Source organism: Pantherophis guttatus, chromosome 9, assembly GCF_059756535.1.
Source record: "Pantherophis guttatus breed Tessera chromosome 9, ASM5975653v1, whole genome shotgun sequence".
Classification (NCBI taxonomy): Eukaryota; Metazoa; Chordata; class Lepidosauria; order Squamata; family Colubridae; genus Pantherophis; species Pantherophis guttatus.
Window position 1 is genome coordinate 2,386,728 of NC_142071.1, and position 20,436 is coordinate 2,407,163.

The following is a 20,436-nucleotide window of genomic DNA, read 5'->3' on the forward strand; positions in this document are numbered from 1 at the left end:
GACCCTGTTGGGTAATAGAGTTCAAATGCCCACTTGCACAATTTTGTAAACTTAACCTAGAGGGCCTTTTCCAAAGTTCATGAACAACATCATATTATGAAAGAGGACATTGGAACCTTGAACAGAAAAGTCTCTTACAGGAGATCCGTTGGGGGAATATGTAGCTCACCTTGAGCAGGGCCAGAGAGCAAGTGGGCAGGATTAATGAAGGACAGAAACCCCTGAGATTGTCACCCACAAGGAGCCTGCAGGGAAATCCATATCAAGAGAGGACATTCCTGAGGCTCTCAAATGCCCCATTCTGGCTTGGAAGTCCCTGGGAAAGACTGAGACTGAATCCCACTTCCGAGAGAACAGTAGACCTGGTGGTCTACCATCCTGAGTCCTCAATATGGGTAGGGGGCATCTTGGGAGAAGCTGGGCTGGAGGCTGCACATCTGGCCGTTTCAATTTCTCACATTCTTCTGGAGATCTTCAATCTCTCCGTCATTTGGTCTTTTTCTAGCCAGGTGGATCTGAAGCTGATGAAATGCTTTCCCTTTATCACATCTGCAAAACAAACACAAAACTATTTGTAAAGAAATGTTTTCCCTCTGAAAGTGGATATTTTGCCAAAACCTTCGCTCAGAATATATTTTTTTAAGAAAATTGCAGAAGGGGAGGTCTTGGGTTTTCATTTAAATTGGAGGAGCAGATTCCTTTGTGGCCTCAGAGAGAAGTGCGGCTCCTTGTCCTTCCTCCCTACCAAGAGTTTCTTGGGTCTCCCCCGAAGCCAAGATGGTAAGTAAAATGGTTTGTTCTTCATTTGCAACTAAAGCCCACCTTAGAAAGTCACCGTAGAAGATGTTAAGTTTGGGGAAAATAATCAGAGATTCATTCTGTATGTTATTTGGATCGAAGAAGGATAGAAATACAGGAAGAAATCAAATGCCATCAGATGTTTCTTTTGAACTCCAAAAGAGAGATAGGACAGAAAGAACTTTTTGCAAAACCAATAAGTTGCATTTTGGGGTGAGTGGGATGAGTTTAAAATCCAGAGTTTTGTGGTCTAATTTTGGGACAAGGGCTTCAAAGCAGAGTGAACTTTCTAGCTATTTGGAAGGATTAATGACAGATACCCAAATACCAAAATGCACTTTTGGTGTGAGGGACATCACAACTCAAGGGCACAGAGTCACAATGGACAAAGCATCGCGGGTGGGAAAAGGCCCGAAAAAGGAGCAGGAATGTATATATCTGGGTAAGGCATATTTCCCTTCACTGTGTGGGGTGAATCCCAACAATTTTGCCTCTGGGGGGGAGAAGGACAGAAAGACGTTCCATGGTGAGGACTGCTAGGGAGGCGGACAAACAAAGGGTTAGATAAACAAAGGCAGTCAAAAAAGCCAATTCAATCCTAAATTGCATTAACAGAGGGATACAATCAAGAGCAAGTGAGTTGCTAATACCACTCTATAAAGCCTTGGTAAGACCACACCTAGAATCCTGCATCCAGTTTTGGTCACCACACTATAAAAAAGATGTCGAGACTCTAGAAAGAGTGCAGAGAAGAGCAACCAGGATGATTAGGCTAAAGCATATGATCCATGGTTGCAGGAACCGGGCATGGCCAGTCTAGTGAAGAGAAGGACGAGAGGAGACACGATAGCAGTCTTCCAATATTTGAGGGGCTATCAAAAGAGGAAGGGGGTCAAGCTATTTTCCAAAGCACCTGAAGGCCAGACAAGGAATAATGGATGGAAACTGAACCAAGAGAGATTCAACATAGAAATAAGGAGGAATTTTCTGACAGTGAAAGCAATCAAGAGATGGGACAGAAGTTGCCTTCAGAAGTTGTGGGAGCTTCATCACTGGAAGCTTTCAAGAAGACATTGGACTGCCCTCTGTCAGAAATGGTCTAGGGCCTCCTGCTTGGGTGGAAGGGTTGACTAGATGGCCTACAAAGTTCCCCCAACTCTGTTAATCTGTTAACCTCTGTGAAAGTGTTGAGATATTCGGGTATCCTGGATTGTGTGCACCTGGCACAAAGAGCGGAGGGAGATGTTCCAGGGTGACCCTCTTGTTCAACAGAGACCGAACTGCACACTTGCAGAAGATGGTAAACTTAACCCAGAGGGCTTGTTCCATAGTTCATGAACCTGATTGAATTATCGGAGGGGAATTAGAAAAAGTTTGAACAGCCAGTTTCTGAAACAATTAGTAAGATCTCTTATGACTTATTCTTTCTTTTTTCTTTCCCTTTCTCAGAAAGTCTTCTTCAGCCTGATCGTCTTCTCTCTCCTGCTGGTTCCATGTCAAGCATGCTATCTGGTTGACTTTGAGCTTCAAGCTAAACCTGGTAACCAAACTCTTTATACATTTAATCAAATCATCGCTGTGCTGCTTGCCAAGGTTTAGTAATGCAGGGAGAAACGTTGTGGGCTTAATTTTTACAACCCAGGTTTTCATTAAAGTGGGCCAGGAAACACCGACGGTGTTAATGCAGAAGATGTTTGATCATCAGGGCTCCTTACTAATCTAATCAATCATTAAAATATAATGGTAGTTAGTCAATGCAAAGAAATTTTATACTTGTCACATTTATCCCAAAGGTGGGTTTTTTCAGGAGACAACTGGACTTTGTTTTTTCTTTGAAGATGTTTTGCTTCTCATCCAAGAATCTTCTTCAACTCTGACTGGATGGTGGAGAATGGAAGGATTGATATTCCTTGCAGACAGCTGGTCATTTGCATCCTTTTAGAGGGTGGTTGAAGCACTTGGAGGCTTATCTGTGTCCTCAGGATCACCTGAGTGGTGCTCCTGGTTCCTGTAGTCTGCAATTTTTCTTCTGGAAATCCATTCCCAGGGTGTCCTTCCCAAATTTTATAGCTAAAAGTCTGAAGAGATTCTCAGTCATCCAGGTGATTTTTGTCCCATCTTTGGGACAACCATAACCTGGATGACTGAGAATCTCTATAGACTTTGTCACATTTAACCAATAGTAGATTTCTGGTAGTAGTCTCCAACTTTCTTGCAACGGTTTGGCGGTTTGGATTCTGCTGCAGGTTCAACTTTCAACTCTTCCGTTCTTCCTTCTCAGGTCAATACGTGCCACCAAACGTATGTCTTGATCTCTATGATCGGAAAATGCATCTCATTGGGTCCCATTGGATCGCAGAGGATTGTTATAGGTGCCACTGTGGTAGAGATGGAATGTTCTGCTGCCACGGGTACGAAGAGCTTCGAGGACACCATAAAATATATGAATTTGCACATTTTCTCTTACATTAAGCCACAAGCATTTATTTTGTCATATTCATAGTTTCATTATGACATATGATATTGCATACAAAAAGAATAGAAAAGGAATTGGGTGGCACTCCCCCAGATTGAACGGCTACACAATTTGGGGGAGGGTCTTCTTAAACTCACAGCTGCTGCTGAAGGAGCTGGTGGCAGCCATGGCTAGGGGGGCTTTTGCTCAATCTTGACTAGAATGGCTGGAGGAATGTGATGGCCCTTTAGGGACCGTTACGCTCTCATAGCAGAACCAAGAGTCATAGCTGTGGCTACAAAAATGGGAGAAATACTCTGTACATTATTTAGATACAATAAAGACAGAAATGCCATCTGAAATTTTGACTGACCATGGCCACTCCTTCTTCCTCCTCCTCCCTTTTCTTCCTCCTTCATAGAGAAATTAAAGATACTCCAGGGTGCAAATGGCAGGTAAATCATACGACATGTGAATATGAATACTATAAACTTGATGACCCAACGCAGCGCTGTGATGTCTGATCTCTTCGCGTGGACAAACTGGAATGAATCTCTCATGTGTAAATGAACCTGAATAAATCTCTCAAATCAGCATCTAAAACCATTTTTCTTGCCTTTTCTTTTTATTAAATAACAGTTATGTAAAATATGAAGCTTATGTCATAATGTCAGCCATGCAGTACGGCAAGGTATGGCAGAGCCAGAGAGCAGGTGGGCAGGATTAATGCAGGACAAAAACCCCCGAGATTGTCACCCACAAGGAGCCTGCAGGGAAATCCATATCACGAGAGGACGTTCCTGAGGCTCTCAAATGCCCCATTCTGGCTTGGGAGTCCCTGGGAAAGACTGAGACTGAATCCCACTTCTGAGAGGACAGCATCACCTGGTGGTCTACTATCCTGAGTCCTCAATATGGGTAGGGGGCATCTTGGGAGAAGCTGGGCTGGAGGCTGCACATCTGGCCGTTTCAATTTCTCACATTCTGCTGGAGATCTTCAATCTCTCCGTCATTTGGTCTTTTTCTAGCCAGGTGGATCTGAAGCTGATGAAATGCTCTTCTTTCATCACATCTGCAAAACAAACACAAAACTATTTGTAAAGCAAATGTTTTCCCTCTGGAAGTGGATATTTTGCCAAAACCTTCACTCAGAATATTTTTTAAAGAAAATTGCAGAAGGGGAGGTCTTGGGTTTTCATTTAATTTAGGAGCAGATTCCTTGCTGGCCTCAGAGAGAAGTGCGGCTCCTTGTCCTTCCTCCCTACCAAGAGTTTCCTGGGTCTCCCCCGAAGCCAAGATGGTAAGTAAAATGGTTTGTTCTTCGCTTCCAACCGGAGCCCAATTTCCTTGGACGTGAGAAGGGAAGGGCCGGACAAATGAGGGGGCCCTTTGGGACAGTCACTGTACGAGGTCGTAACTGTGGGGAAAATAATCAGAGGTTCATTCTGTACGTTATTTAGATCAAATTAAGACAGTTGACTAGATGACCTACAGGGTTCTTTCCAAATCTGTTAACCTGTTAACCTCTGTTAAAGTGTTGAGATATTCAGGTATCCTGGATTGTGTGCAGTGGACACAAAGAGGGGAGGGAGATATTCCAGGGTGACCCTCTTGTGCAACAGAGACCAAACTGCACACTTGCACAAGATGGTAAACTTAACCTAGAGGGCTTGTTCCAAAGTTCATGAACCTCATTGAATTATCAGAGGGGAATTAGAAAAAGTTTGAACAGCCAGTTTCTGAAACAATTAGCAAGATATCTCATGACTTATTCTTTCTTTTTTCTTTCCCTTTCTCAGAAAGTCTTCTGTGATAAATAGCCAGCTTTCTGGTTCAACCCATCAAGGCAGGCAAGGCCTTGTCCTCTTAAGTAGTCTGACTGACCTCCATTGCTCCTGCCTTTTCTCTGCTCTATGGGTTTTCAGATCAGGTGCAGAAGACAGTTCCTCCCCCTCTTCGCTGGCCATCTGCCACTCCAAGCTTTTCCTAGCTGTAGCCTCCTCCAAATCTCTTCCGGCCAGCCATTCAGAGCCATCAATCAACTCCTGCCGTTTCTGCCGTGCCAGGAATGGGCTCATCCTCCTCTGAGTCAGCTCAGAGGAGGAATTCGTGGAGTTGTCCAAGAGAAACATCATAGTTAAGTGGCACTATTATTATTACTATCCTCATCCTCATCCTCATCATCCTCATCATCATTAGTTAACTTTATTTACTACCTGTCTTACTATGGGGCTACACAAGATTTGTTTTGTCTTTCTTACTGACAAGTTTTAACTCTGGTGTGTTAACCCCACTCACACACACACACACACACACACACACACACACCTGTGGTTCAATGAATTTATTAATATTCCCCAGCAATTCCCTTCACTTTCAGTAAACAGTGGGATACACAAAGCGTGTGAAGTAAAATTTGAAAACCATCATCGGTACGTGACTCAAAACGTAGAATCATATATGAAAGACTCTGTGGAGAAAAAATGGACTGTGTAAATCACATTGTTCAGAGAAGCAGGAAAAATAGCCAGACAAGAAAAGACAGACAAACAAACAATCAGGCTATTTAAACATTTGAAACAAACAAACATGGCATAGGACTGGAGACTTTAGCCAAAAGCTTCAGGAAGAAAATCATGCATGGTTCAATCAAGGATTCCTGTTGCTTAAAACAAAGATTGGGTGCACATTTCTTGAGAAGCATTAAACGCCTTGTGCTTTGGAAGTGGTTTGCAGCAACATTTGTGGCCGGTGCAAAGAACTGTACAAGAAGGAAGTAGAGAATTATGGAAGCCTCTTACTGCTCCAGGCCATCAACCACCTTGGAATATTGGAATTCCTGGAAAGTAGAAATTTTGTCTCATTAAAGACCAAGAATTGGGGCAAAGCACTCTGTGCACCTTTAACAGAAAGAGGAGGAAATCTGCAGGAAATCCATGGGAGAGTACTCAGTTCCTCTTGAGCAGAGCCAGAGAGCCTGTGGGTAGGACTATCACAGGACAAAAACATGTGAGATTGTAACCAAGAGAGAAAGAGCCTTCAGGGAAAGCAAGTCTACTCTGTCAAATGCCTTATTGAAGATTTGAATGGACAGATAAAAAGCATGCAGGGAAAACCATATAAAGGCAGGACTCAGAGGATATTACCAAAGCTCTAACATGCTTAATTTTGGTTTGGGAGTCCCTGGAAAGTAATAAGAGTAAATCCCACTCCCAAGAATAGGACAACCAAATACTTTGGGTTACAATCCTCAAAATGGGTAGGGTTCATCTTGGGAGAAGGTGGTGAGGAAGCTGCACATCTGGCTGTTTCAACTTCTCATATTTTGCTAGAGGCTTTCAATCTCACCGTAATCTGGTCTTTTTCTAGCCATGTTGTCCTAAAGTTGACGAAATACTTTCCCTTTATCATATCTCCAAAATAAACACAAATTAGTCCTAGAGCAAATGTTTTCCTTCTGGCAGTGGCTATTCTGACAAAACTTTCACTCAGCACTTTTTTAAAAAAAAAATTGCACAAGGGGCGGTCTTCGTTTTTGTATAAATTGGAGGAGCAGATTCCTTGCTGGCCTCAGAGAGAGGTGCTGCTCCTTCTCCTTCCTCCCTACCAAGAGTTTCCTGGGTCTTCCCCAAAGCCAGGATGGTAAGTAAAACGGTTTAATCTTCATTTGCAAGAGAAGCTTGAACTGACTTGGACGTGAGAAAAGAATGGCTGGAGGAATGAAGTGGCCCCTTTGGGATAGTCACGCTCTCGCAGCAGAACTGAGAGTTGTAACTGTGGTTATAATAGTGGAAGAAATACTCTGTACACTATTTAGATACAATAAAAGAAGAAAGAAATGAAGACCAGAAGTCATCAGATGCTTCTTTAGAACTCCAAAGTAGAGATGGGACAAACTGAACTCTTTGCAAAACCAATGAATTACATTTTGGGGTGTGTGAGATAAATTTAAAATCCAGATGTTGCTGGTCTAATTTTTGGGCAAGGACTCAAAAGCAGAGTTTATATTCTAGTTATTTAACAGTATTTTAGAGAGATACACAAATGCAGGAATGCACTATTTGGTATGAAGGGAATACCAAGTCAGGAATGGAGAGTCAGGATTGTCACTTTCCTTCCACAAAGCATCCCAGGTGGAAGAAGGTATGAAAAGGGGAGGAAACTGGTGTGGGGCTAAGGCACATCTGTGGTGTGGGAGTCAATCCCAATGATACCAATGGGGAGTTTTGTCTCTGGAGGAGACAAAATATTCTGTAGGATGGAAAAATATTTCACACTGAGGACTACTGGGTGGATGAACAAATGATTGAGATATTGAGGTATTCTGGATTGTGTGCAACTGACACAAAAAGGGGAGGGAGATGTTCCAGGTTGATCCTCTTGTGCAACAGGGATTAAACTCCACGCTTGCACAAGATGGTAAACGTAACCCAGAGGGCTTTTCCTAAAGTTCATGGACAACATCGCATTATCAAACAGGACTTTTATAAAACTTTGAACAGTCAGTTGCTCAAACAAGTAGTAATATCTCTCATGGTTTATTCTTTCTTTTTTTCTTTCCCTTTCTCAGAAAGTCTTCTTCAGCCTGATCATCTTCTCTCTCTTGCTGACTACATGTCAAGGAGCATGCTTTGTAGGTCCCTTTAAGGTTGAGTTTATAGATGGTAACCAAACTCTTTATTCATTTGAGCAAATCATCACTGTACTGCTTGCCAAGGTTTAGCAAATGCCAGGAGAAATGTTGCGGGCTTAATTTTTACACCCCAAGCTTTCATTAAAGGTCTCTTAACTGGGCCATGAAACACCTTTTGCATTAATGTAGAAGTCATTTGATCATCAGGGGTCCTTCCAAAACTGATCAATCAATAAAATAAACTGCTTTGCATCGAGTGCGGATAATTTGTATACTAGTCACATTTGTCCAATGGTAGATTTCTAAAAGAAGTAGGTTTCTCAGTACAGCTTGGGGATTGTGGGTTATGTTGATGGTTCAACTTTCAACTCTTCCATCCTTTTTTTGTTAGGTAAAGTAGTGAAGCCAAGCACATGTCTTGATAGACATGATGGGACAAAGCATCTCATTGGGTCCACTTGGAACACAGCTAATTGTTTAAGATGCGGGTGCGATAAAGATGGAATGGATTGCTGCCACAGGTAGGAAGAGCTTCTAGGCCACCATCAGAGATAATAATTTGCATGTTTTCTCTTAGGTTAAGCCACAAGCATTTATTTTTTTTATATTCATAGTTCCATTAATTTATAATATGACTTACAAAAAGAATAGAAAAGCAAATCTTAGGTCAAGTTGGAAAAAGGGAAGTGGATAGTGGGGGAAAGGAAGAGAAAATGTGGGGGGGGAGGCATTGACGTCCGACTCCTTTGATGCAGTAAAATAAGACGTTAAGATCTACCCTCAACTTTTTACTTTTTCATAATATTAGAAACTAGCCAATTCTATAAGCCACAGGCATTTATTGAGATAGCATGTATTCCGAAAGAGAAAGAAAGAAAGAAAGAAAGAAAGAAAGAAAGAAAGAAAGAAAGAAAGAAAACAGACAGAAAGAAAGACAGAAAGAAAAGAAAGAAAAAAAGACAGACAGAAAGAAAGAAAGAAAGAAAGAAAAAAAAACACAGACAGAAAGAAAGACAGAAAGACAGAAAGAAAAGAAAGAAAGACAGAAAAAAGAAAGAAAGAAAGAAAAGAAAAAACACAGACAGAAAGAAAGAAAGAAAAGAAAAAACAGACAGAAAGACAGAAAGAAAGACAGAAAAAAGACAGAAAGAAAAGAAAGAAACAAAGACAGAAAGAAAAGAAAGAAAGAAAGACAGAAAAAAGACAGACAGACAGAAAGAAAGAAAGAAAGAAAAGACAAAGAAACATAGACAGAAAAAAAGACAGAAAGAAAGAAAAGACAAAGAAACATAGACAGAAAAAAAGACAGAAAGAAAGAAGAAGAAGAAAGACAGACAGACAGACAGAAAGAAAAAGAAAGAAAGAAAGAAAGAAAGAAATAAAGAAAGAAAGAAAGAAAGAAAGAAAGAAAGAAAGAAAGAAAGAAAGAAAGAAAAGGGCAGAACTTCTACATAAATCTTCTGCATTAGGGATGCCCAGAGTGATGCTGGAGGCAGACAAAGAGTAAGGCCAAAGAGGGCAAGTAAGAACCTGCCTTAGGACTTACCTTCAGATGAAAGAGGAACGGACAGGAAAGTGTAATGACTTCTCCACCCTTTTTGCATTGACAGATAACTGTCCAGCAGCTCTATTTTGGGTGATCAGGTGTCTCTTGGATAAGGGGCAGGTAGGGGAGGCTTTCCTGGGTGGCTGTGAGGAATATTCCATCTTTCAAGTAGAATATCTCAGCTTTCCTCAGAGTTGGACCTTAGCTGGGCAGATCCTGACTGAGTCTTGTTATCTGGTAAAAGTTTGAGTCAGTTGCTCTTGAGGAACTGGACATGGTCTTAGTAGATGTGAGATTGATGACCTGGAACCTTTGGCCAAATCAACCTTTCTCCCAGAAATAGTTCAATAGTTCTCTCCAACTTCTAAAGTGGCAGATAATCGTAGCGTTATTTGCCAATTAAAATCAACGTTGACTGACCATTACCCTTCCTTCTTCCTCTTCTTCCACCTCCTTTCCCCCCTCCCCTTCAAAGATATGGTGGTCTTGCAAGTGTTGAAGGGTGCACAACGGTGATAAATCCAGAAACATGTGAACATGAGCACTATCGACTAGATGACCCATCGCAGCGCTGTGGTGTCTGATCTCCACACATGGACGAACCGGAATAAATCTCCTATGTGCAAATGAACCGGAATAAATCTCCTATGTGCAAATGAACCGGAATAAATCTCTTGCACCAGCATCTTAAATCTTTTTTCTTGCCTTGTCTTTTTTATTAAATAAGAATTACGTAAAACATGAAGCTAGTGTCATGATGTCAATCCCGCAAAACAGAAGGATCCTGACTGTGTTAGTACAGCACTCTATGTCAAACAATCACCGCTTAATAGCAATAGAACTTAGACTAGACTAGACTAGGCTAGACTAGACTAGACTAGACTAGACTAGACTAGACTAGACTAGACTAGACTAGACTAGATTAGACTAGAACAGAACAGAACAGAACAGAACAGAACAGAATTCTTTATTGGCCAAGTGTGATTGGACACACAAGGAATTTGTCTTGGTGCATATGCTCTCAGTGTACATAAAAGAGTAGAGTAGAGTAGAGTAGAGTAGAGTAGAGTAGAGTAGAATAGAATAGAATAGAATAGAATAGAATAGAATAGAATAGAATAGAATAGAATAATGGAGAGGAGAGGAGAGACTAGAAGAGAAGAGAGAATACAATAGAGTAGAGTAGAATAGAGTAGAGTAGAGTAGAGTAGAGTAGAGTAGAGTAGAGTAGAATAGAAAAGAATAGAATAGAATAGAATAGAATAGAATAGAATAGAATAGAATAGAATAGAATAGAATAGAATAGAATAGAATAGAATAGAGCAGAGCAGAGCAGAACAGAACAGAACAGAATTCTTTATTGGCCAAGTGTGATTGGACACACAAGGAATTTGTCTTGGTGCATACGCTCTCGGAGTACTTAAAAGAAAAGATACGTTCCTCAAGAATCATAAGGTACATCACATAATGATAGTCATTAAGCAATCAAATCATATTAGGAAACAGTCAATATAAATTGTAAAGATACAAGCAACATGGTTTTAGTCATAAGTGGAAGGAGATGGGTGATAGGAACGATGAGAAGATTAATAGTAGTGCAGACTTAGTAAATAGTGTGACAGTGTTGAGGGAATTAGTTGTTTAGCAGAGTGATGGCGTTAGGGAAAAAACTGTCCTTGTGTCTAGTTGTTCTGGTGTACAGTGCTCTATAGCGTCGTTTTGAGGGTAGGAGTTGAGACAGTTTATATCCAGGATGCGAGGGGTCTATAAATATTTTCACAGCTCTCTTTTTGACTTGTGTTTTCCAGCCCTCTCTAAGTGGTCTACAGAGTCAGCCTCTTGCTCCCAACAAACCGGGTCCTCATTTTACTGACCTTGGAAGGATGGAAGACTGAGTCAACCTTGAGCCGATGAGACCCGAACTGCCAAATTGCAGGCAGCCAGCAGTCAGCAGAAGTAGCTTGCAGTAATGCACTCTAACCACTGCACCACCATAGCTCGTTCCTGTCACTTGTTGAAAAGCCAACAGAGACCAAGAAAGAATTGAAATCATTAGAAGTGAGAATTGACTGTCAATCACTCGCTTCAAAGTCCATCCTCTGATGCTAAGCAGGCTAAACCTAAAGAAGTTTTAGTTTGGGTCTTAGCCAGGAATCTCATGTCCCTTGGCATAATCTGCTCTTCATTCTCACCATTCTGGCCTATTACAATTGGCTTGAGTTGGGAGATACCGGTGGAAATTTGAGAAGATTAGGAATTAGGATTAAACAAATCCGGTGGTGCAAATTTAAGAGAAGGTCCCAGCTGTATGACATTAATAACTGCACACGATCTTGGTCTCAAATACGTTTATAGTTGCAGGTTGGCCTTTGTCATGCCCTGTCGGAGTCTGAATCCGAAGGGGAAGAGTGAGAGAGGGGATCCGTTGGCTGTGGAAGAAACTGGGGAAGGGCAAAGTCAGGCTGGGCAGAGCAGGGGAGAGTTAGAACAAGGGAGAAGGGATTCAATTGAAGACCAAGGCCTACCCCCTCCTCTTCCTAGGCAGCACAGGGAGGAACGGAGAAGAGAGCAACATGGGTTGCCTGGCTTATGAGGGAGGAAAGGGCCCCGATTCCCTTCACAAGGCACACCTGGGGATGGAGTTTAAAGGAGAGGCAAATGGGAGGGCTGGTTGTCTGGAACAAACACTGAGTTCATCTGGTGCTTATCTGAATTCCTGGCATCCTCCCAACTGGTTTGATTTACTGCCGTGCTACTTCACTTCCGGAATTCCCTATTTTGCTTGCCCTGCCAGATTAATTACCTGTGGGATTTTTAGTTGTTTACAACGTTTGGGACTGAAGTATTGCCAGCCAAAGTCTATTACAGGTGGAAGAACTCTCTCCAGGCCGGAGAGCTGAAAGGGATATTTGGGGCACAGTTGGTGATAATAAAGGGACTCATTTCAGTTCTCTGGCTGTGTTGCCTTTGTGTCACGCCCCGGGCAGGGGTGGGTTCTAAAATTTTTTACTGTGGGCGTGGCTTATTTTGTGGGTGTGGTTTGATGGTCAGGTGACAATTCTTTAGGATTTAGCAGAGGTACTGGTCTACCAGGCTTTTAACTGCTTGCACAGTTGTACCGGTCTACCCATTTGTTTTTCGAGTGCACTGGTCTACCCATTTGTTCTTGGAGCGTCCCGGTCTACCTATTTGTTTTTTGAGGCACCGGTCTATTCATTTGTTTTTGGAGGCACTGGTCTACCACCACACTGCCTTTTAACACTGATCAGCTGTAGGGCGGCCCTTTGAAGCCCCGCGGCAAGAGTTTAAACAGTTTTTTTCCTTCTAGCCGATCAGCTGGGACTCGGGAGGCAGCAAATAGATTGGGGGCGGGGCCAAATAAAAGGTAAAAATAACATGCCTGAACTCTGGTGCAGCCAAGATTGGCACCTCCTTCCAAACCCCTCCCTTTCCGTTCTTCAACCCCAATGTCTCATTGGCCATCATGCAGATCCATCTCTTCGTCCCAAGCACTTTCTTTTCACAGGAATTTCCCCCCTCCCTCTGTTACCCAGGTAACGCTATCTACTGAAGAGCCAGGAACTAGGTAAAAGTTCATCTCAGCATTAAAGCAAGGCTTCTCCCTCTTTCATTCATTTCATGTCAGCGCTGAAAGAGATCATAATTTGGAATGCTGACATTTAAAAATTCTTAAAAGTATTATATTTAAGGCCAAAATTAGCTTAAAACCCCCAAAAAATTAAGAACTCCAAATTTAAAACTCAATTATGAAGCTAGCCCTGCCTGTCAGAAAAGCAGAGTCTTAAGAGCACAGCGGAAAACTCGAAGGTCAGAGATCTTGCGTTTGAGAGTAAGCCCCACTCCCAAGAGTAGGACAACCAATTACTGTGGGTTACAATCCTCAATATGGGTAGGGCTCATCCTGGGAGAAGGTGGGGAGGAAGCTGTAGATCTGACCATTTCAATTTCTCACATTCTGCCGGAGGCTTTCAATCTCATCATAATCCGGTCTTTTTCTAGCCAGGTGGATCTGAAGCTGACGAAATGCTTTCCCTTTATCGCATCTGCAAAACAAACACAAAACTATTTGTAAAGCAAATGTTTTCCCTCTGAAAGTAGATATTTTTATACAACTTTCACTCAGAATATTTTTTTTAAAAAAAAATTGCACAAGGGGCGGTCTAGGTTTTTAATTTAAATTGGAGGAGCAGATTCCTTGCTGGCCTCAGAGAGAGGTGCTGCTCCTTCTCCTTCCTCCCTACCAAGAGTTTCCTGGGTCTCCCCCAAAGCCAGGATGGTAAGTAAAACGGTTTAATCTTCATTTGCAAGAGGAGCTTGAACTGACTTGGATGTGAGAAAAGAATGGCTGGAGGAATGAAGTGGCCCCTTTGGGATAGTCACGCTCTCGCAGCAGAATTGAGAGTTGTAACTGTGGTTATAATAGTGGAAGAAATACTCTGTATATTATTTAGATACAATAAAGGAAGAAAGAAATGAAGATCAGAAGTCATCAGATGCTTCTTTAGAACCCCAAAGTAGAGATAGGACAAACTGAACTCTTTGCAAAACCAAGGAATTACATTTTGGGTTGGGTGAGATAAGTTTAAAATCCAGACATTGCTGGTCTAATTTTTCAGCAAGGACTCAAAAGCAGAGTTTATTTTCTAGTTATTCAAGAGTATTACGGATAGATGCACAAATGCAGAAATGTACTATTTGTACGGAGGACATATCAAGTCAGAAATAGAGAGTCAGGATTGTCATTTCTTCCCACAAAGCATCCCAGGTGGAAAAAGGTATGTGAAGGGAAGGAAACTGATGTGGGGCTGAGACACATTTGTGGTGGTGGGGTCAATCCCAATGATACCAATGGGGAGTTTTGTCTCTGGAGGGGGGTAGGATGGAAAAATATTTCACACTGAGGACTTCTTGAGGACTGAGGACTGAGATGTTTTCCCTCCGGAGTGGGGGGAGGACTGAAAATTATTCCATCCCGAGTACTACTAGGTGGATGAACAAATGGTTGAGATATTCGGGTATCCTGGATTGTGTGCAGCTGACATAAAGAAGGGAGAGAGATGTTCCAGGTTGTCCCTCTTGTGCAAGAGAGTCCAAACTGCACATTTGCACAAGATTGTAAACTTAACCCAGAGAGCTTTTTGTAAAGTTCATGAACTTCATCGTATTATCAAACGGGACTTTTGTTAAACTATGAATAGTCAGTTTGTCAAAGAATTAGTAAGGTCTCTCATGGCTTATTCTTTCTTTTTTCTTTAACTTTCTCAGAAAGTCTTCTTCAGCTTGATCGTCTTCTCTCTCATGTTGGCTACATGTCAAGGAGCGTGCTTGAGAATTCCCTTTCAAGCTGAATTTGAAAATGGTAACCAAACTCTTTATACATTTGAGCAAATCACCGCTGTACTGCTTGCCAAGGTTTAGGAATCCCAGGAGAAATGTTGTGGGCTTAATTTTTACAATCCAGGTTTTCATTAAAGTGGGCCAGGAAACATCGACTGTATTAATGCAGAAGACGTTTGATCATTAGGGATCCTTGCAAATCTAAACAATCCTTAAAATAGAATGATATTCAGCAAATGTGCAGAATTTGTATACTAATCACATTTGTCCAAGAGGAGATTTCTAAAAGTAGCCTCCAACTCTAGCAGGTTTCTCAATGCTGCATGGTAATTTAGGCTTGTTTGAAGGTTCAATTTTCAACTCTTCCATCCTTTTTTTCGTAGGTAAACCAGTGCGGCCAAACACATGCCTTGATAGACTTGATGGGAGAAAGCATCTCATTGGGTCCACTTGGAACACAGCTAATTGTTTGAGATGCAGCTGCAGCAAATATGGATTGGGTTGCTGCCAAAGGTAGGAAGAGATTCCAGGCCACCATCAGATATATTAATTTGCACATTTTCTCCTAGATTAAGTCACAAGCACTTATTCAGGTAGTACATATTAAGAAAGGAAGGAAGGAAGGAAGGAAGGAAGGAAGGAAGGAGGGAGGGAGGGAGGGAGGGAGGGAGGAAGGAAGGAAGGAAGGAAGGAAGGAAGGAAGGAAGGAAGGAAGGAAGGAAGGAGGGAGGGAGGGACAGATTGAGGGAGGGAGAGAGAGAGAGAGCTAGAGAGGGTGAAACCACCTGCTGTCTTAAGAGGCCATCCTTAGACCCAACAGACAACTTTCATCCAGTCTCCAATCTTCCCTTTTTGAGGAAGATTGTTGAGAGTGTACAAAGGGACCAAGTTGAAGCAAATTCAGTCTGGTTTCAGAGTGGGACACAGAATTGAAATGTCATCGGTGACACTTTTTGATGTTCTTTGGAGAACCTGGGATGAACCTGGATGTTCTTTGGAGAACCTGGCTTTTCTGGACTTCTCAGTGACTTTCAATGCCATCAACTATGGTTCCCTCCTGGACCAGTTTCCGCATAGACATTATTTTTCAGTAGTTCTCTTCTTTCCACCATGGCCAGTTCCAGTTGGTGTTGGTGGAGAAGGAGAGATCAAGTCCTTTGCAACATGGACCCCTCAGGGATCAAGACTCCTACCTCTCCTTTTCAACCTCTTCATGGAGTTTTGGGGAAGTCATCCCATCACTATGGGATACAAAACCAACATGCTGATGATACCCAGTTAGTGACCTAGCCCTACTCAGATACAAGAAGCTGTGGTGATTCTGGTCAAGTACCTGGAGGCCCTTAAAGGATGAGGAGGAAGCAGTTTTGACTCAACCATGGGCAACGTAGAATGGATGTGGGTTTTGCCCTCTGCCCAAAGGACCAGGTCATATATCACCTTTGGCTCTATATTGGGTGGCACTCCCCCAGATTGAACTGCTACACAATTTTGGGGAGGGTCTTCTTAAACTCACAGCTCCTGCTGAAGGAACTTGTGGCAGCCATGGCCATGGGGGGGTTTGCTCAATTTCGACTAGAATGGCTGGAGGAATGTGGTGGCCCCTTTGGGACAGCCACGAACCGAGAGTCATAGCTGTGGTTACAACAATGGGACAAATAATGGGAGAAATACTCTGTAGATTATTTAGATACAATAAAGACAGAAATGCCATCTGAAACTTTGACTGACCATCACATCTCCTTCTTTCTCCTCCTCCCTTTTTTTCCTCCTTCGAAGATTTGTTGGTTGTTAGCGTTGTTGAAGGGTGCAAAACAGTGGCAAATCACGTGACATGTGAACATGAATTCTATAGACTTGATGACCCAACGCAGCACTGTGATGTCTGATCTCTTCACGTGGACGAACTAGAATAAATCTCTCATGTGTAAATGAACCTGAATAAATCTCTCAAATCAGCATCTAAAACCGTTTTTCTTGCCTTTTCTTTTTATTAAATAACATGAAGCTCATGTCATAATTATGGACCTGGTGGCTCAGCAGACTAAAGCATTGTGATTAACATCAGCTGTCTGCAATTACTGTAAATTCGAATCTCACCAGGCTCAAGGTTGACTCAGCCTTCCCTCCTTTCTAAGGTAGGTAAATTGAGGACCCAGTTTGTGGGGGCAATAAGCTGACTTTGTATAAATATACAAAAGTATGAAGGCTATTGCTTAACGCATTGTAAGCCGCCCTGAATCTCCGGAGAAGGGCGGCATGTAAATCAATTTTTTTTAAAAATGTCAGCCATGCAGTACGGGAGAGTTCGGTCTGCATCAGTTTGCCATGGCAGTGTATCAATGCTTGTGCATTGGTGTGTCAGTGTGTTCTGCCCCAACTACGGGTCCCAAGAAGTGTAGCACACACATACACAGCTCCAAAAACTCCGTTTAATACGAACAGACTGTCAGATATAAATGCCTTATTCTCCAATGTGTAAATAGTGTACAGACAGGGTATCAGGGGTTAACTTATTCTTCACTTCTTAATGTATTCATAATTCACCACTCCCACATATAGCTCCACCCATTGTATATATAAGGAGCTACCTACACCATTTCCCTTCCTTCTATCTGTGAATATTCAGTGAATATAGAATGCCTAATGTAAATAAAAGAATATATAGTTAAATCTTTAACTCTTGTTGATCTTATTGAGTCTGATCCTGAAAATATTGCAACAAACTGGTAGCAGAGGATGGTTAATTGACTCAATAAAAGGCTTTAAAATGTCTAAGAAAGATAGGCCCAACACCAGGGCCTACAGCAAAGAAATGGAAACGGAACAAGAAATAATCAACGAATCCACGAATGCAATTTCGAGAGAATCCGAAGAATACACCACTGAAGACGAAGAAATAATTGATGACCAGGAGGAAATCGAAATAGAAAATAACGAACTCAGGTCAGAGATATTAAAACTATTGAAAAGCCAGAAGAATGATGAAAGCCTCATCGCGGACCTCCAAGATATGCTAAAGAACAGCGGAGCAGCGAGAGAGAAAAACATCACCAATGAAAAACCCAAAGATCCAAAAATAGTGAGTAATATGACTGCGGAGAAAATCATTACAAAGAAGAAAAACGATGATCCCGCGCAAAAATTTGAATGGCGGCCATCTTGGTTTCAACCGGCCTCCAAGATGAACGAAGCAGAGCCAATCAGCAAGCTCAATTCAAAATTTCTGACGCGAAAAATATTATCGGACAACGAAAACGAAAAGGAAGATTCAAACACCTCAGAAGAATCAGAACCAGAAAGCGAGGAAGATCCAACAAAACACCAAATAAAATCAGCGATGAAAACGCTCTTTGCTGCATTTGGGCCAAAACTGAAAATTACTAAAAAGACACCAAAAAAGCGAACGAGCAAGCCAATGCCTCAAGACCTGCCCGCTCCCATCCTGACTACTAGAGCGCTGACGCCGGAACCCAGAGAGCCCTGCCGATACCGCCCCACGCCGCAGACCGAAGCAAGCACCAACGCTTTCAATAGAAGAGGAAGAACAGCCACCGTCGCCAGAACCCCCAAAGTCGAACCAGAGACCGACTCATCTGAAGAAGAGCAGAGCGAGCAAGCCGCAGTGAGGAGAACCTTCCACGACGACGCCGAAGAAGAAATGAGCATCGCGCATGCGCGAAACTACGCTGACGATCCGGGAAGACATGAACAGGAGAGAAGATCATGCAGACTCGTAGCGAGCATCCCCACGCCGTTTTGCAATTTTCTGCATTTACGAGACCACGGACTACCTCAGGTTGTAAGTAATGGACCCAATAATGTCGGAAATTTACCCAGTGACTTCCCAAAACTAAGGGTTGATGGCATTAATTTACAAGAATGGTATCAACAGCTCCAGGTTGTCTTTATGAAGGAAAACTTACTGTTTTTTATCACTAATCCCCCAAAAAGACCTTGGACACTAAAAATAGATTGTTTACACCATAGAGCTTTTTTCTTAATAATATCTAGTGTGTCTCCTGCAATGTATCACAGCATTAAGCCAAATTTGACTGTTTCAGAAATTATTCAATGCATGTTTAATTTGTTTCACAGTGACAGTGTAGCCACCACCACAAGGATATCTAAAGACTTCTTTTCATCTAGGATAAAACCAGGGGTTTCCATAAGTGAACATTTAATATCTTTGAACAAAATAAGAGCTGAACTGCATTTGAGGGGGGAGGTGATTTCAGACCAAACAATGAAAAGTGTCATTATCAACTCACTTGACCCATCATGGGACAATTTTATGTCACATTTAGACACAATCAATCTAGGGTATTTATCCATAGAAAGCCTATCTAACAAATTGATAACAGAAGATAATTCTAGAAGAAATCGTTCTAACAATCACACAGAACATAAACCATATAGGAAAGTAGCTTTCCAAGAAAAATATAGTGGAACATTTAAATGTCATAATTGTGGATCCAGGGAACACAATAGAAGAGATTGCCCAAAATTCTTAAAAGAAAGATATAGATCAGAATACAGAAACAAATACGATTATAGACAGCCTTCCATAGAAAGGCATAGATATAGGAGCCCACCAAATCACAGAGAGAATAGAGGGGGCAGAGACAATTCAAAGGATAGAAAGTCTGGTTCACTGAATGGATTAAATAAACAAGACAACACTAACACACAACAAAGTGAGAACAATAATTGGCTTATTGATTCTGGAGCAACTAATCACACCACTAATAACAAAAGTATATTGTCTTCATTTGCAGAAGATAAATTTGTAATTAAGGTAGCTAACCAAGAAAAGGTTCAAGTATTAGGTAGAGGAAATGTAACCTTGCCTGGTTTAGGAAAAATAGAGGGGGTATTACTAATACCTGAAATACCTCATAACATATTAAGTGCCATAAAACTAAGCAGAGATTCTGACATTAACATTGTCTTTTCAAAAGGAAAGGCAACTTTGGAAAAGAATAAAATAAATGTAGGCACTGTGGTGACTAAAGGAGGACTACCTTACCTAATAACAAAAGAAAAATGGTTACATAACATTGATTCAAATATGGAAGACTGTATTGAAATAGATGATGAGAATGTTAGCAACAGTGACAATGATGAATGTAAAATATCTCATGACCACACAGATGCACACAACGATAAGAAGCCAAAGATAGGTAAACCAATTCATGATGAGTGTGCTCACATATTGCATAGGAAGTTAGGACATGCCAGTTTTCCTGTAGTGCAAAAAATGACTGAACACGCAGAAGGTGTTAAAATAAAGAATTGTGAAAATTATCTGGAATGCTCAGTATGTAAATCTACAAAACTAAAAACTAGTCCCAGGCCAAGAAAATCTACCAGATCAACTAACAAAATTTTTGATTTAGTACACATGGACTTAGTTGGTCCATTAACTCCATCAATCACTTATAGGAAACGTTACTTCCTGACAATAGTGGACGATTATAGCCGCTATGGATTTGTTTACACATTAAAACACAAAGATGAAACATTTCAAAAATTTAAAGAATTTTACAAACGCATAGAAACACAACACAACATCAAAATAAAACAAATTATGACAGACAGAGGATGCGAATTCATGTCTAAAGAATTCTCACAATGGTTAAAAGA

At 41.5% G+C, this 20,436-nt stretch overlaps 1 protein-coding gene and 1 long non-coding RNA gene across 2 annotated transcripts; one reads left to right on the plus strand and one right to left on the minus strand.

The window, feature by feature from the left end:
• Nucleotides 1-4,453: 4,453 nt before the first annotated feature.
• Nucleotides 4,454-10,124, plus strand: LOC117657394 (small serum protein 5-like). The gene is made up of 4 exons (XM_060683303.2): nt 4,454-4,553; nt 7,824-7,917; nt 8,278-8,407; nt 9,908-10,124. The coding sequence occupies exons 1-4, from the start codon at nt 4,551-4,553 to the stop codon at nt 10,014-10,016; spliced, it is 336 nt and encodes a 111-aa protein (XP_060539286.1). The 5' UTR covers nt 4,454-4,550; the 3' UTR covers nt 10,017-10,124.
• A 1,641-nt stretch (nt 10,125-11,765) lies between these two features.
• On the minus strand, nt 11,766-16,757 carry LOC148112455 (uncharacterized). Its single transcript, XR_015729381.1, has 2 exons — nt 16,522-16,757; nt 11,766-13,496 (listed from the first exon to the last, which is right to left on the minus strand). It is a non-coding gene; the product is annotated as an uncharacterized LOC148112455 (long non-coding RNA).
• Between the last annotated feature and the right edge of the window lie 3,679 nt (nt 16,758-20,436).

What these genes read in the sequence shown, in the direction of transcription:
- LOC117657394 (XM_060683303.2), top strand. An exon ending in TAAGGTTGAGTTTATAGATG is followed by an intron (nt 7,918 to 8,277) that starts GTAACCAAACTC and finishes TTTTTTTGTTAG; the next exon opens with GTAAAGTAGTGAAGCCAAGC. An exon ending in GGAATGGATTGCTGCCACAG is followed by an intron (nt 8,408 to 9,907) that starts GTAGGAAGAGCT and finishes TCCCCTTCAAAG; the next exon opens with ATATGGTGGTCTTGCAAGTG.